Below are 18,358 nucleotides of genomic sequence, written 5' to 3' on the forward strand. Positions count from 1 at the left end.
CTTTTCATTATTGGATAACTCTAATTCAATGGGTTTGCCTGCATCAAGGACATATGCAAAATTGGTAAGACGAAGGCTCTGGAGTCTAGTTTTCATAGGATTATGTAACCCTAACACGAATCGAGCTACCTTGACCTCTTGAGTCATCCTTGTTAGAGCATACTTGACAAGGGTCAAGAAATATTCATAGTATGATTCCAGATCTCTGGTTCCTTGAGTACAATCAAGAAACTCATTTATACGGTCTAAATGATAATTTTTGTTCTGAGAGTTCTTCTTGAGTTGGTTTTTAAGATAATCCCAAGTTGCTGCATTAGGATCAACATTGTTTTCTATGCAATGGTCTCTGCAACAATGCTTGGTTGTTTTCTCTAGTTTGAACTTGGCAATAATAGCTTTGTTTTTTGCAGATGAATGAGCCAGATCAAAGTAATCGTCCATGTGCTTAATCCAATCTTCAAGAACTTTGCCTATATCTTTTCCTTCCCCGCTAAAGTTTCCAGGTTGAGACTTGAGAAGCATAGCATCTATGTCTCTATCAATGATGGTGTGTTGAGGAACAATAGGTTCATTTACGTTAGCAGCAGCCGCATTTTCTCTAGGAGGCATGGTAGCTTACTGCACCATATTAACCAAGGTCACACTTATACAATATTCTGGACCACTCGAAGTCCTTTAAGTCATATAAAAATAGACAGTTGAGAATAAGATAAGAGAGAGAGAAGGAGAAAGAATAAAGAATAGCTTAAATAATTTCTACATCACAAAACTTTGGGGTTCCAAAAGTCTATAAAGTGTCTTGAAAGTTTCGAATAAATCCTAATAGTTTTGAAATAATGCACCCGGTAGTAACCATTGTGCATCCTTCCACCAATGAAGCTTAGCTATCCCATTCTTTAAGTATATCGGACGGGTGATCCCAATAATCCTTTTTTATCTTTGGTTGAAACATTTTCTCATTAGCATGTGAATCATACCATTGTTGGGTAAGAGATCAATTAGTTACAAGGACTTCCATTTTGCTGTAGACTATTGCCTTCTTCTAACCGAAGTAGTCATCAAAGTAAGCAGATTCTTTTGGAAACACATCCGGTGTGTCCCACCCATTAGAGCTGTGTATATTTGTGCAATCTGCAAGGAATTGGGGTCTGTTATAGGCATTGTATAAAAATTTTACACGGTGAGGATTGTGGATTATGGACTTTCCAAACAAGTCAAAGAATAACTCCCATGGTACCAGGCTAAAGGAATGTTGGTCATTGGTCTAGCATTGACGGCCCCATACATTGAACATGACAATGTTGAAACATCCCGTAGTCATTACTAAGGGAAGTATGTTCCTAACTATCCATGTTTTCTTTGTTGGTCTCAAGGTAAGTTCATAAACGTTTATGTACAACACTTGGTTAGTGACAATGATCTGCTTTCCCAACTTGGATTCTATCCATTCGATACATCCAATGGGCGAGGATTTATGTTTAGGTGGTCTAAGCTCAGGGTTTTCTACAATGTAATGGTACCAAGCTCGGAATGTATTAGGTATAATACAATCCGTGGACAGTTGCCTTTTTTCTCTTTTCCATTATGCGTGGTAGTGACAAGCCATTGCACTTTCACTCCTGTTTGAAGATGCTCCTCCACCATAAGACGGGAGAGTATATTCGCCCATATCCCTATAGGTAAGATGTCAGTCATCTACACACACACACCCCATCATTCAAGCTAGTTAGAATGATAAAACCAAGATCCAAATTCAAATATTATGACCTCAAAACAATATGAGTCATATCAAAAATCAAATTTTTACATAGTGTCTTTAGGAAGATACATGAATATGAAAGGCCCTATGAACCAATTCTTGGTCCCTACAACCGAAGTCCTACCCCTATATTTGTTTACATCTCGAGTTTCAAAGTTTAGAACTTCAACTTGTGCACTAAAATTCACGTTTTCATTTTCGTATCATTCTTCTCCTCGTGATACATTCATGGGCGGTATTGCATTAAAGCAATTTACATGAGTGGTGCCGTTCATTTACATCATCTATGTAGAAATATCTACTCGAGTTCACTGCCATTGGATGCGCTTGAGCAAAGTCACAAATGCATTTAGGCTTCTCGTAATCATCAAAGATAATAGTGACATTGTGAGGATTGTATTTGAGAATGGGTCCATAGACTCTATTGAACTAATAGAATCAGTTGCTGCAATTTGACTTATTCCAAACTTTGATTATGACCTTCTCACAGAAGTCGTATCTTTGGTTTAGCATGAGGGCCTTCTTACTAAGAATGAGCTGTCGACTCGGTATGTCCAAAAGCGAGCACAAGTTAAGGTAAAGAACATATCCCTGTACTTTGACGTCACCTTCTTGGATCTTTTCCTTGACCCAAAGCTGTGGATTGGTCATAAACCTATCAGGAACTTGTGTTTGATGTTTAGGTTGGGCTTCAACATATAACTCCTATGCTATGTAAGTGTTTGGAACAAGATAGTCTCTAGTCCCCTTTGAAGTTTGAACCACTTCAACTCCCCAATAGATATTGAATCCGACCACGTAACTGAAAAAGACTCTTTGTACAAAATCACTTGGGAGTTCATCTAGACAATTAAGAAGATCCATATAAAAACAAAACAAGGAGAGAGAAAACTTAGTATACATGTAAACCAAAACTAAGTCTATGTCCTTTTTGTTCACCAAAATTTGATTTTTATGATTTCATTATAATATCACAGGTGTCTCGGAGCCAAATCTCTAAATATTATTTTAACTCTCATGATAGGGTATTCTCTTAGACCTCCCAAGCGACAACGTGGTCTATAGTTATCTTCTAGTTTTTCTTTTCCTATGACAGCTGCAAAATCTTCAAACTTCATAGCAACTTCGGCAATCCCTAACATTTGGGAGCGCAATTCCAAGTATAGAACATGTCTTCTAGGCCTAACCACATTCTGAGTTGAAGTAGCCTGAGGTTGGCAAACCAGTCTCTTGGACTATCGTCAATGTAGATAAAGAATTGATGAAAGGGTTCTTGGTGATGGGTAAGGTAACTATGGTCAACACTCTTCCAACAAGTTGTACTTCCTAGCATGCCGAAGACTTTGGTCCCTATTTCTAAGTAAAAGAGTTCTAATCCCAAACCATAAACCATAATCTAAGCACATCCCACGGGTGAGCACTTCACCCAACTCGGGTGAGGCACAACCATTCCTACAGAACCACTTTAGAACATAACTTGGCTACAAAAATTTTGGCAGTATAACCATATCCAAAAAAAAAAAACCAATAGCCATACCGGCTTCCACCAGAATCCATGAGGGATCTCAGTCCTTACCCACAAATTATATTCACACTGAACCAACTCCCATACTTGGAGTTTAACATATCCACTGCACTCAATCGAAATCCATGCACATGACCCTTAAGACATGAGCTTCTCGTGCATAAAATAAGTCTGACCAGCAACTAAACATGATATAAAAATCCAATTTTGACAACATCTAATCATGCAAAGTTGATGCATCATATCTGCACTTCACCTCTCTAGCACATAGAGCTAGTTTTGACCTAGAAAGGTGGAAAGCAATCATACCATGCACATGAGGTATCCACATCAATTCATGATGTTCCATACATCATATGATATCATTCCATCACCATAAACATGATGCGAAAAATAACTTTTTGCCATTTTCGGGAGCATGCATAATGAAAATGAAAGTGTTTGACCTCAAACCAATGCATCAAGCTCAGATCCATATATATACTAACACTCTATCACGTCACTTTGCCTACTTGACACTTACACAACAAATGGTAACACACAAAGAAAGCCACTTTATTCATATATGCCTATGTGGTTCGTGTTGACTAACCATATACCCTTACATGAGTTTATGGACACTTAATACTTGAATCAACTCACCATAATAAACCATATATCATACATAAACGGCTCGGTTAACTCACGACGTCATATGGTACTCCCCCTAGGTAGCACCCCTATACGCGTAGGTAAACCCGTTTATGGAAGGATTAATAACTCGCATACCCAAGGTGATAACGGAGACTTAGATACATTTATCATCAATTTTAATCAATTGGCTAAGTGGGTTTGCCCATCCAGTGAATTTATATAGTGGTTCTCCAAGGAGCCTGGGGTCCAAAATTTTGACTATGTACAGTGGGTAGCAAGCTGATTTTTTACCATATCTCTAGCTCATGCGTGACTTTCACATGACACCCAGGAAAGACCATTTTCTGAATGATGTGTTTTATGTCTGATTTAAAGGGTTTGGACTAATTTATAACGGTTTGTGAGTTATGACCAAAACAGTGTTCCTACCACCTCTATGGCGTGAAACGAAAAGCGCTTTTTATGCACGCACGGATCATAAACACATCGTGTGTATAAATCAGCATGTTTAACATGATAAAATAATCATGAGAAAACTTCATACGTACTCAAAAAATCCATACACACACTCGTTTATGAAAAAACAATCACCGAGAGGGTGTCTACTCAGAAAAACGACATAGAGAGAGAGATGATGATGGCTATGGAGTTTAGACCTTCTCACCATGCTTTAGAATTGATTAGGGGATGTCGAAAGGCTTCTTGCTTTGCCGCAAGAGAGCGGTGGTGAGAGCTACGTAGAGGTTTTCACCACAAGAGCTTCCGGAGAGCGAGTACACCGTGAAACGAGAGAAGAGATAGTAAGCAAGTAGAGAGAGAGTATCCTTCTTCTTCTTCTTCTTCTTCTTCTTCTTCTTCTTCTTCTTCTCGTAAATGAGAGAAAAGAGCTTATGGAGATGATGATAAAGAGCTTGCACCACTCCGTATAATAGGTATGTATTGCCTTGCGGTAGTAGATGGAATAGACGACACTGAAAATTGAGCACTACCTGCCAATTTATAGGCACTGCAGCAAGCCAGAGTGATGTCCAAGCCAAAAACTACCGCTAGTTTTTTTGCATGGAATAGCTGCAAGCTTTTGGGCACTTTGCTAAGAACATGGCTTTGCTTTTGGTGGTCAATTCTCCCATTTATCATTCAATTTTTACAATAAAACTGACCAATTGAACAGTATCCGGCCAACTAATGAAACCTTGATTAGACTATGCCGCACCGTGATGTCCCGACATAATTATGACATTCCCGTACTGTCCCGGTGTATTTACGGTACTGCTTTTTATAAAAATAATTTTCGTAAAAATCATGTTTAGTCCCGCTTTTTCTCCAGGTTGTCATTTTTAAATTCGACGGAGACTAAAATTAATATTTTTATGTTTAGGTCATCCTAAAAAGCACATTGCTTTTCAAAACATTGAAAAGCATGAAAAGCTAAAAATAGCGTAAAAAGAAAGAAAAAAGAAAAATTTTTCAAAATTGAACCGCAGGTTCCTCTTGTCCACTAGAATAAGAAAGCGGATTCGCTTTTCACTGAAAAGCACTGAAAATCATGAAAAGCTAAAATAGTTGAAAAGCACTCAAAAAGCAGATTTTTATAAAATTGAACTATAGCTTGGAACATGTAGGTTAAGGATCCGACCCTGCTTTTTGCAAAAAAGCACCTAAAAGCATAAAAGGCATGAAAAAGCTAAAAATAGTGGATTTTCTCAAAACTGAACAAAACATCCATCTAACCTACTAGAACATGGAAATGACCTTGCTTTTTACCTTAGAACCTTACAATACTGTCAATCAAGCATCTTAATTCAAAATTTAACAAAACGGACATTAGAATCTGTTTTTCTTATTTTCAAAAGACCCAAAATTTGGGGATCTTACACTTTAGCTTTGATGAGGTAGAGCACACCAAGACTGAGTGTCCAAAGCTTAAAGCTAGCACTAGTGGCAATGAGCCCAAAAGAGATAGTAACTCCTCTAGGCATTTGCATATGGTGTAGAGGCTTTATCTCAATTTTGAGAGTTCAGGGAGGTGGCTGTGTGACATTGTGATGAGCGTCATGCTTGTTCAATGACACCAGCTATGTGGCAGCCTAGCATAGGCCTGCATGACATGGTGCACATGTATGGCACTATTGGCGGCCATAGAGTTACCGTTTTCATTAAAGATGAAGCTAGCCATAACTTCTTAAACTACTCGATAGTTAAGAAGTTAAGGTTGACCAAGACCGCGAGCGATCATGAGTATATTTTTGGGTTGGACAACGATTATGATAAGACAGTAGGGAATATCATAGTCTTGGGAGTTCCATTAACCACGTAGGATTACGAGGCTTTGCTTGACTTTCGGATCATGCACTTTGCTAGAGCAACATATATATAGGTAGGGAATGGATGTATAACGTGGGTTCTAATCAAGTTCATAGTTATTTGCGTAACACGCTACAATTTGAGCACGATGGTAGGATCATCAAGTAGCCTGCAGAGGCCGAATAGCAAAGGTATTTGATTGTTATCATCTTCTAAATTCTATTTTTGTAGATGAAAGTATTGAAAATGTTTCCATAGTTGAAAAAAAATGTTTGCATAGACAAACGTGATAAAGAAGATGGCTTTGTACGAAACCCACTCTTTAAAAATCCTATTTGACATGCATGCAATTCTAAAACAAAAAAAAATCCAAGGAAAAAGAGACCCTTAAGAAAAAGTACACAGATGCTTTAAAGAATGTATTAGAGGAATTTTAGGATGTATTTCTTGATTATTTACCAGATGACTTGCCACCATTTTGGGAAGTAGACCATGGCATTAATGTTGTGCCAAATTCAAAACCTATAGGTAAACCTACTTATAGATTAAGCCAACCTGAAGCACAAGAAGTGGAGAAGCGGTTGACGAACTAGCAAAGGCTTTATTAGGCATAGTTTTAGCTCGTGGGAATCACCTATCCTTTTGGTAAAGAAGGAGGATGAATCTATGCGGATATTATAGGGCTCTTAATCAGATAATGATTAAAACAAGTATTCGATGTGGCGTATGGATGAGTTGTTTGATCAAATCTTTGGGTCAAAGTATTTTTCAAAGATAGACGTAAGATCCGGTTATCATTAGAATAGAATGAGATTAGAAGATGTTACGAAAACAACATTTTGGACCCGTTTCAGACATTTTGAGTTCTTGGTTATGCCATGTGGGCTAACCAATGCACCATCAATATTTATGATGCTTATGAACAGTATTTTGCATATGTACTTCGAAAAAAAAACTAGTAGTTTTTCTAGATGATATCCTACTCTATAGTAAATCTCAAATAGAACATTTAGAACATTTTTGTATGGTGTTCGAGTTATTGAGAAAATATAAACAATTTACGAAGGAAGGAAAATGTGATTTCTTTGAGATCGAGATTTATTATCTAGTCACATTATATTCGCAAAGGGAACGCAAATGGAACCTGAAAAAGTGGAAGCTATTCGTAGGTAGCCAGTGCCAAGAAATCTCGAGGAACTACAAATTTTTCTTGCTTTGTCGAGGTTCTATTGACAATATGTAAAGGACTATGCAAAGATCGCACTCCTATTTACAGACTAGTTGAGGTCAAAAAGTAAAAGTATACGTTGGGGGAAGCCCAACAGAAGAGCTTTGAAAAGCTTAAGGTGGCTATAGCAATTGCATCTATATTGATTATAGTTTATCCAAACGAGTCATTTGTCTTGGACACAAATGCAAGGAATGAGGCCATTGGGACAGTGCTTATACAAAGGGGACATCCAATTGCATTTGAGAGTAAAAATTTAGATCGTGCCTAGCGTAACTACTCGACGTATAAGCAAGAGTTACTAGTGATAGTACATGCACTTAAAAAGTAGAGACACTATTTTTATGGTGCCACTTTTGAGGTCCGAACGGACCATGAAAGTCTAAAATGTCTTTCCAGTCAGAATGAATTGAAGGGAAGAAAAGCCAAGTGGGCAAAGATCCTATAGGAGCCTTCACATACGTTACCAAAGAAGTGAATATAACATAGTGGCAGATGCACTTAGTTGCATGCGGCAAATTAATGAATAGAGATTCACGGTCTTCAAGAACGGATTCTTGGAGTCACTGCCTAGCTTATGTGAGCATGAAATCTTTTACAAAGGTGTGGTGTGTTGTACTCGATTGCAGCATTTCACAGAAACGACCACCTCCCTCGTCGATACGTAGTGCTAGTCCAGAGAGACTGGCCATAGATGCGATGGGTAGGAAAGAGAGAGTTTTTCTGGAGAGACTAACCAAGAGTTTTGGGTATAGTTCGTAGCCGAACAGTTGAAAATCCTCAACAAAAATGGGAAAGCATTTCGATGGACTTCATTACTAGTTTACCTAAGATTAGTCGAGGTAATGACTCGGTGTGGGTGGTAGTGGATAGGTTAACCAAATTGGCAAAGTTTATTGCCACGAAGAAAACGGTTAAAAGGCCAAAGTTGGTAAAACTCTTTATTGAACATCTCTACAAGCTATATGGCATGCCTGCAGATATAGTGTCAGATAGAGATAGGAAGTTCAATAGTCATTTTTAGAGAGAAGTCTTGAACAAGTTCGATACTACTCTAAGCATGAGTACAGCAGATCATCTGAAGTCTGATGGTCAAACCAAAAGAGTTAACCAAATTCTAGAGGAGTAGATTTACACCATTCATGTTGATGTATGGCTCTAAGCTTAGAGAAGTAGAAGATTCAATCTATCAAAGAATTCTTTGAAGATGTGAATGATGTGTTGAAGGTAGCAAAGGAAAGCATTCGTAGTACACATGATTGTGCTAAAATGTATGTTAATAAAGGACAAAGAAAGTTACCTTTATAGAAGGTGACTTTGTATTCCTGAAGGTTCCTTCGAAGTCAGAAACAATGAAAACGAGGAAGTGTGACAAACTTTCTCTTAGATACTGTGGTCTTTTTAAAATTCTTAAGAAGATTCAGGACGTAGCATATAGACTTGAGTTACCGAAGAGTTTTCAAGTACATCTTGTTTTCCATGTAAGCAAGTTAAAAAAGACTACAAGGTTTAGAGAACATATTTTCTCGAGAAGGATTGATGGATTTGATAGAGCCACCAAAGGTACCACATGAACGTAAAAGGATTCTAGAGTATTGACATAGAAAAACAAGGCACCATGTATACCAAGAGGCATTAGTTAAATGGACAGGCATAGATGAAGAACTTGGGAATGATGTAGTGCTATTTGCAAGAAGTTTTTCCATTCTATTCTTGAGGACGAAAACTCTTCTGGGGAGGGGGGCCATAATGTCATGTAGCCCTGTACCGGCTATGACAAGGTCGATTGTCCTCCGGTTGTAGAGCCATGAAGACGAGGTTCAATGGGAGATCGTCCAGTCGTAGTGCCCGGATGGTCGGACCAATGTAGAAGCCACACATTTATAAAGTCTGGGCATTTATAAAGTCTGGGCATGAAGGGCAGTCCTCATTATCTCAATGGCTAGGTGGAGAATCTCCTCCTCGACAGGGCTCTAGCGGTTGTCGCAACACCGGGCCTTGCCAAGGATCGGTGGGCTTCAAAGCGAGCGAGTCCCTTGAATTTTTTTCTGGCTTGGAGGGTTGTTTTGGCCATTCATCCAGCTCTTTCCGACTCCCTCTTGCTGGCGCTGCATATCTCAATGGCCGTTACGTAGACCAAGAAGAGGAGGAGATGTTGAGCAGTGCAATTGTCAGTCCTGCCTACAAGTTGGAGAACCTGCACAGACAATTCCTCAGGCTGAAGAGTTTCACGGCTGCACCCAAATTACAAGATCTGGGGCTTGGGGCTTTGTCATCTTACCCAGAAACAAGCCCTGGCTGTCAGCGATGGCTTTAGGAAGGAGAAGATCCGCCACTGCAAAGCACTTTTCTAGAGGAATTGTATGTGCAGGATCTCCAAGTTACAGGCAATTGTTAGTCCTGTCCAAGTTCCAGGCATTTATTAGTTCTGCCTGCAACTTGGAGAACCTGCACATACAATTCTCACGAATGTGGAGCTGAAATTTTCGCGGCTGCACCCAAATTGCAAGATCTGGAGCTTGAGGCTTTTCCAGAAATAAGCCCTGGCCATCGGCGATGGCCTTACGGATGAGAAGATACGCCACTGAAAATCGCTTTTCCAGAGGAGCTTATGAGCTTATGGGAAGCTATGGGAGAACCTGCCTCGAAGCACTTACTGTGCAAGGGGGTTCAAGCAATGATGAGTGTCAACTGGTGAGGCTGCTCCAAGCACCAAGATCCAGGATTCGGAACCTTGAAACGTCAGCGGAGCTCACTGAGGACAATATAGAGGCAATCAAGCATAGCAAAATTACCCATCTTAAGGTGAAAGCCTTATATAAGCATTGGTGGTGTCTTGTCAGCTCTGGCTAATTTTCCAGGCAGAGGACATTGTCAATGTCATAGCTTTGAGTGTGAAAGTTTCTTGAAAGAACCAATAATCGGAGCTGAACTACCAGAGTCGCCTGAAGACAGAGGTCACAACATGTGCTTTGAAGTGGTAGCACTATGGGTGGCTCATTTGAAGCAAATCAACGATGTATTGGGTATTGCCTTGGCAGATGTCCTAGCAAATCATTCGCTAGTTCTTTCCTTGTGCAAGAGGTTCAGGATTTAGTCAAGTCAGAGAGGACAAAGACCAGGCCATGGTGGTGTTGCAAACAAAATATTCAGCAGCAATGGGTCATGGCCATCGAGGAGCTCACAGAGTCGATGCTATCAGGCCATGATCACAACAAGGCTGCAGGGACAAGTGTTGTGAATTTCACAATGGCTTGCGTTCATGTTCCTCATCTCTAGAGACTTGTATGAAGATACCAACCAACTCTTGCATCCTTCCACTTTGGTGTGGACTATGTGATTGATGAGGTTTTGGCCAACAGTACCACGTTGGACATGTAATGGTTTGAGCAAGGTTTGTTTGTATCTTCATACAGATCTCTAAAGATGACAATTGGTGGACGAAAAGACAACACGAACAACAAGAAACTATAGGCAATAGGATGAGTATGAAATAAGTATGATCAACATTGTGCCCAAGATTGAGAAGATGTCTTCTCCCAATCCATTGGGCTATGTTGGGGATATTGCTACCATCTAACGAGGCCTTTGATCAAGAGCACAAGCAAAACAAGTCATAGTGCAGCTTTCCTGCAAAATGAGCTGTTTGGAACAAATTGAGGATCTGCAGGATACATTTACAGGGGTGCAAAATTCAAGTATGCACACGGTACCATCAGGTATGATTTTAATCCTCTCCTAGTCGCTGCCAATGTTGACAAGTAGTTTTGAAGCATCTGTAATGAAACAAGATTGAGGGTTTGCAAAATGTCAAAAATCCCAAAAATACAGTTTTATGCTTTCATGATTAATGCAACTAACTGATAAAAGCATGCTCAATGTAATTCAGCTCCTGTCCAAGATTCCAAGCTTTAAACTTGGAAATGTTTGGTATGCTTTGAAGAGAACAAAGTTTGTGTTGTTTCAGTGAGAGTTGATGGCACAAACCGTTGGTTGAGAGGCAATGGGTGGATATAATGGTGATGACGCTAGAGGAAAGCAAGAAATGCTTGCTTGTGCAAGGTATAATGAACAAGATAAGAAAATGTGTTATGGGAGCATGTCACTCATCTCTAGAACATGTTGAGTATGTCCTCAACCCCAAGGCTAGAGTGCAAGATAATATCAAAAAAGCTGCAGAGACAATGGTTGTGCCATTGGAACACATCTATAAAGAAGCATTACAGGAAGGTTTTGTAGCTACACATTCATAACTTCTTCACAGAAAGTTTCTCTCACGAGCGAGCTTCAAGTCTATGTGACGAAGCGGGACACCAACATCACAAATGGTAATTACACATTAGCAGCCTTAATTTACAGCAGATCATAAGTGGAGCCATGGGAGGATTTTTCTGAAGTGCACAACGATTGATTCGGAGCTCGTAAGGATTAATATGCACACGGTTCGCCAACTCCAGAACATTGATCAACAGGTGGTAGGCCTGGCAGCTGACATCAATGACTTGACAGCTATTGCAAGACAGACAAACAGCAAGCTATATATTTATATAGGCAAAAACTTATAGCTCATTGCTCCAAGATGCTAGACAAGCTGAATGTTGGCTGCCCCGGATACCCATATTTCACCAACGTGAACAAGAAGATAGAAAAACGCTACTTGGTAGTGGCAATGAGTGAAGTTTTTGTGAGTCTTCAATGACTTGACAGCTATTGCGAGACAGACAAACAGCAAGCTATAAATTTTATGCAGGCAAATCTACGTTATTGATCCAAGATTCTAGACAAGCTGAATGTTTCTGCCCCCGGTACCCGTATATTTCACCAACGAGAGCAGGAAGACAGAAAAACACTACTTGGTAGTGGCAACACGAGTGAAGCTGCGCTATTTGTGTGTCTTCAAATGGATGGAAGTGATGGATCTGTGTTGGAGCTAGCACATGATTTGTTTGCAAAAAAATCTCATTTGTGTGATAAATAATAGTGGGATTGTGTATGTAAGCTCTCTAAATGGCCGTTGCTGATGTAATTGTCTGATCTGTTCACAAGGAAGTCATTGGATGCTAGAGTTTTACTTGATTTTCCATTGGACACCTTCAAGGACAAGGTGGAAGATACATTGAATTCTGTTCTCACACCAGAGCTCGCACAAAATAGGAAGCAACTCACCGGGTCTGATCTAAATGAAATCTTTGCAATGGTGGAGGCAAATGCAGGAGGGCAAAGGATTGGGCGCTTTATCGTGAACACATTTGGCATGAAGCTCAAGAAACAAGCATAGCTATGTGAAACATGTTTCAGACATTGTTGATTTTTCTTGCTCTCCTTTATATTGAACATTACTTTCAGGATACAGTACATGCACCATAGGTATTAACTATAGTGCCACCACACCCCCCTCTAAAATGGTAGCAATTATGTCAACATGCATTGATTGGTAAATTTAGCCTATTGTAATTTCATAGAAAATGGTTTGCAACAATACCAAGATAGTGTTGTCTACCAATCTTTAGTGTTAATATGTGAGCATATCTAAGTACTTGTATCACCTCCCTCAATCACTCCAACCAATAAAGAAGTGCCACTTAAGCAGTGCAAAGAAATCGGTACTAGTAGAATGGATCCAGTGTTGCCCACTCTAGCAATGAACAAGTGGATGAAGGACAACCCAACATAGATTCTTGGCAAACCCATAATAACAAATAGCTATAACAAGTGTGTCGATCAAAAGGGTTTTGACTACATCCTCGTCTCACACACACAAGAGGAGAGACATGGATGATTCACTAGGGTGGTTAATATGGAAGAAGAGGTGCCCACATACATGGCTTCGGGAAGAGTGTTTTGGTTCAACAAGCAAACCTTTTAGAAAATGTAATATCCAAGCAAGCCATGGTACAATTTGAAATCTCCATGATTGTGATGGAATTTGGAGTCCATCTACTCGTATATAAACATAGATGGATATACTCCGTTGATAACACGATAGCCCACTAATCAAGTTAAAGACAATCCTAAAGTTACATGAGGATATCGGGATAGTGCGTTTCTCATAATTTAACATGAAATCATGTGGTTCTTTTAATGAATGTCCAATGCATGTTTGATTATGCTCATGGACATAGCTTTGCTCCCACTAGAAAATGGGATACCTCTTGTTACTTTGTTCACACCCCAAAACTACCTTGTTGAGCAACAACCCAATTTGTATTATGCTCATATGTCAAAAATTCTCAAAATTGAGGTTTTTGATACCATTATCGCGAACAACAAAGTTAAGCATTTTTTAAAATTCAGTTTCACAAAACTTAGTTTATATCTTGAACTAAAAAATAGAGATTGTCAATGAATAACCTTAACATGTGCCAATGTAGTTTGCCAACATGGCTCTACTCTCTTGTAAGCTTCTGCATGGTCTTGCTATCTATTAACCAAGTCCAACCTACTACTGGGACCTTCAATGGATCCTTTGAAAATAAAAGTTATATGTTTTCCATTCAACTCATTTTAAGACTAATGCAGGTGCATAATTTCATCAAACTAGTTAAAATGGCAAGTGATACATGTATGCCTAGCTGTCCATAATCTTTGGGATCTATTTCATATATTTCATTCTTATAACCACATGGGGGAATCAAAGAAGAGATATCATCATTGTAAGCTTTATGTAGCTTTGACACATGATAGACCATGAGACAACTGTTGAGAGTAAGAAGTAGGCAAATACTTAATCATGTCAAGGAGTAGCAGTTTTGATGTTGCTTATGTTGGGTTGCCTAGTCAATCCTCAAATGGTCTCAAGCTCCCAATACACAATCAAATACTACTTTTACAAGTATTTAATATGTTACTGTTTTTTTTTAAACATGGGATATAATCAAAAGACCACCTCACATAGGGTATTTCCTTATCGGTCGTATTCTCCTCTCTCTCTCTCTCTCTCTCTCTCTCTCAATTTTTACATCATTACTCAAGAATGGAAGTTAGAATTTGGCATTGGACCGCATGCTTGATTATTTGTGAATGGGCCATAACTAATTAACATGACAATCCCAAAATCAAATTTCTTACACCCGTTGATGAATCAATGCGAGGATAGTGAATGAGGATAAAATCTACTTAAAATTTTCAACGTTGTTAGGCAAGTATTTTTGTCATAATTGAGCAAACAAACTCTAAAATTGAACTTTTCAAACAACACTAAGCATCAACTCAAGTTTGATTTCATGATAATTGATTTACTTGGTCAACAAGGCCTAAAGGAGATATATTATCCTATTACCAACCTACTGTAAGTGTAGAAAGTTCCACAATTTTGAGGTTGATTAGAATACAAACCCCACTCTATGTTAAAACTGAACTTTTGGGTGCGAACTTGGTGCAAAAAAAAGGGGAGGGTTTATGGTTTGCACAACAAAGAACGGGAGATGAGAACACGTACGGGATATAAGGGTGAGGGTGATTTTCGGTTGGATGATATTCTTAGGGAGGTGTTTAGCTGGTAACATAACACCTACGCTCGATGCAGACAAAGGCGATGTAAGAACTAAACGAACATAAAGCGGAAAGGTTTTCACTAAAATACTAAGTGTATGTCAGATTCACCGGTCCTAAATAATGTTGGGTAGCTATTTGAAGCAACATATACACACACAATGGCAAGCCATAATAACAAGATGCCAACTTGGCTATCTTACTCAAAACCTAGACTATTCTTTCTTGGAACACCCCTGTTTATGCTTACTAGGAAAAAAAGCTCTTGCACCTAGAGGAGTTTTAACGACAGGGAAACTTTTAAGAGACCTCGAAGATATATCGCACTAGTTATGGAACTCAAGACCCATCATTCAAGGGGGAGGTTTTAATGTCGTAGTATGAACAATCCCAAGAGGCCTCAAAAGATATATCGCATGAGTCTTGAACTCTCTTCAAGACTCATGCGATATATCTTTTGAGGATAATCAATCTACCACACTTGGCTGATAGAAAGGTTATTCCAATTTCCTCTTTTTATTTACACACGCATGCACACAATGTGCTGTGTGGGTGTTTTTTGAGGGAGGAGAAGTTTTTAACGTCATAGGAACAATCCCAAGAGACCTCAAAGACCTAACCAACAGAGCTCAGAAATTCCATACACAAAAGGAAGGAATAACAAACCTTCATTTAAAAGATTTTTGTTCTCACCATTGCCAAACTGCTTGTATTAGCCTACAATTATTGGAATTTTGGTTCCACAACTTACAACACAATCAAATCTTCAAGAGAGAGAAACAACTGAGCTGTATACAAGAAAGAAACTAATACAGGATTTGTTTGGCCTTAAGTTTCCTATACTACAAAACTTGCTACATCAAGAATGTGCCAAGTCAAAAAGTTTCCTCTTAACTCCATATGTACATAACCACGAGCTAAGTATCAAACAATTTTCAAAAGAGAGAGACTTCACAGTGACGGCTTCTGATGTAAATCAAAATATTTAGTAGCTTGCTGGAGCCAAACATTCCTCGACAAGTTCAAAGAGATTTGGATTTTCCAATGCTGCTGCAATCCTCTCCTTGTCATTTAGCTGTTTGTTCACTGCAATTCAAAGATCTCTCTCTCTCTCTCTCTCTCTCTCTCTCTCTCTCAAATGGGGGCTTGATACGCATTAAATCACATCACCCGTGCCAAATAGGCAATAAAAGATGCAAGACAAAAACCCTGAAATTCTTAAGGAATACAGACACAGAGAGAGAGAGAGAGAGAGAGAGAGAGAGAGACTTTTTTGGCGTGAAAAAGAGCCCCTGGACGCCGTGAAGAACAGCCCTGGTCGCTACAGCTGTATGAAAGCCTTGCACTGTCCCTATGCATTGTCAAAGCTACATCATACTAGCCTCGGACCATGTGTATGAGCTTCAACCAGAAAGCTAGAATTGTCACTGGGGGAAGCTCACATCTGCCCTCGAACACTCTACAGCAACGGGTCCCCCAATCAGCTCCCATCTACACTATGCAGTCTCTCTTGATGAGCACGCGGCGGTGTGTGCAAGTGAAAGAGCACGCGAGGAAGTGCAGTGTGTGTGCAGAGAGGGGAGGCGAAGAGCAGCAGGAGAGGAAGCGCTAGCAGAAGAAGAGGGAGAGAGAGAGAGAGCTCACGTTTTTGGGGAAAACTCAATAAGTGAGTTTTGGGTTTTCCCACTTTTATTATAAGTGACCTTTAAAAAATGTGTCTAAGTTCAAAATATGTGGACAAAGAATAAAAATGTACAAAAAGGGGTTATTTAAGCCTTTAACCCAACAACCTCCCACTTAAAGGCATAAATGGCGCCTTTAAGCTACGTGACTCCCACCATCTCTATGCATAGATGATGTTGTGCTTTGGGTAAGCACTTAGTGAGAGCATCGGCTGGATTTTGTTATGTATGGACCTTAACCAATGTAATAAGGCCATCCTCAAGCACTTATCGTATGAAGTGATACTGCACATCAATATGCTTTGTGCGTGCATGAAACATGGCGTTCTTTGCCAGACATATGGCACTCTGGCTATCACAACGAAGCATAGGTGCCTTGGCAGGCAAACCAAACATACTGCATAGGCGTGCTAACCAAATAGCTTCTTTGGAAGCCTCAATGGCTGAAATATATTCAGCCTCTGTCGTAGACAATGCAACAATCTTTTGCAATCTAGAACACCATGAAACAGCACCTCCCGCAAGAGTAAATACATAGCCACTTGTGGATTTCCGTGTATCCACATCACCAGCCATGTCAGAGTCACAAAATCCCTTCAACTCCATTGGTCCTTTACCGTAGCAGAGGCATTTGTTTTTAGTCCCTTTCAAGTACCTCATAATGGACTTCACTGCATCCCAATGCAACCTGTCTGGATTAGCCATAAACCGGCTCACAACTCCCACTGCATGGGCTATGTCAAGCCTAGTAGCAACCATAGCATACATAAGTGAACCACAAGCTGAAGCATAAGGCACACTTTGCATGTCATTGGCTTCTTCCTTTGACTTGGGACAATCATCCTTGGAGATTTTAACATATGGCTATAATGGCACACCAAGAGGCTTTGCTTCAGCCATGTTAAATCTGTCCAACACCTTTTCAATGTACTTTTCTTGCGACAAATACAATAGGCGCTTGTCTCTTTGCCGTGTAACACGCACTCCAAGTATATGTTCAGTTGCCCCAAGGTCTTTCATTGAAAACGCAGATTTCAGCTGCCCTTTAAGAGCATCAACAGTGCTGCTTTTTCTTTGCAGCTATCAACATATCGTCTACATAGAGCACAAGAATGATAGGGCTGCCATCCTCATCACGTTTGGTATACAAACAATGGTCTGCATGGCTTCTTTTGTAACCATGTTTAAGCATGAAGCAATCAAACTTCTTGTACCACTGTCTACATGATTGTTTCAGCCCATACAAGCTTCTATTGAGCATACATACCAAATGTTCCTTCCCAGGGATTACAAAACCCTCGGGTTGCTTCATGTAAAGCTCTTCTTCCATATCACCATGCAAGAAAGAGGTGTGTACATCCATTTGGTCCATTTCCAAATCAAGAGCAACCACAATGGCAAACAATACACGCAAAGTGATCATCTTCACAACAGGAGAGAACACTTCCTGAAAGTCTATGCCCTTGGTTTAAACATATCCCTTTGCCACAAGCCTTGCCTTATACTTGGGTTTTGCATCAACAGTCTTGATTTTATACACCCATTTGTTAGGAATAGCTTTCCTTCCTTTGGGCAATTCAACCAAATCCCAAGTATGATTAGCATGCAAAGCTTTAATCTCTTCCTGCATAGCAAGCTCCCACTTGTCGCTTTACTCACATGTCTTTGCCTCTTTATACGTAAGAGGCTCTCCCTCATCTGTCAACATAATGTAATGCAAAGAGGGGTCATATCGA

General features: G+C 39.7%; 1 protein-coding gene and 1 long non-coding RNA gene across 3 annotated transcripts in view; one reads left to right on the forward strand and one right to left on the reverse strand.

The window, feature by feature from the left end:
* Positions 1–9,764: 9,764 nt before the first annotated feature.
* Positions 9,765–12,952, forward strand: LOC147458026 (uncharacterized). Its single transcript, XR_015188179.1, has 2 exons — positions 9,765–11,168; positions 11,417–12,952. It is a non-coding gene; the product is annotated as an uncharacterized LOC147458026 (long non-coding RNA).
* A 2,683-nt stretch (positions 12,953–15,635) lies between these two features.
* AE7 (MIP18 family protein (DUF59)) overlaps positions 15,636–18,358 on the reverse strand; it is a 54,741-nt gene continuing 52,018 nt past the window's right edge. Inside the window, exon 5 of one of the 2 annotated variants that reach the window (XM_086512789.1) lies at positions 15,636–16,015. In XM_086512789.1, coding sequence (XP_086368915.1) covers positions 16,008–16,015 — 8 coding nt within the window. In that variant the 3' untranslated portion in view covers positions 15,636–16,007. Of the gene's footprint in view, positions 16,027–18,358 lie in introns of both variants that reach the window. The other variant, XM_086512788.1, reaches the window with a different exon arrangement.

Source organism: Adiantum capillus-veneris, chromosome 5, assembly GCF_014529385.1.
Source record: "Adiantum capillus-veneris isolate H3 chromosome 5, ASM1452938v2, whole genome shotgun sequence".
Taxonomy (NCBI): Eukaryota; Viridiplantae; Streptophyta; class Polypodiopsida; order Polypodiales; family Pteridaceae; genus Adiantum; species Adiantum capillus-veneris.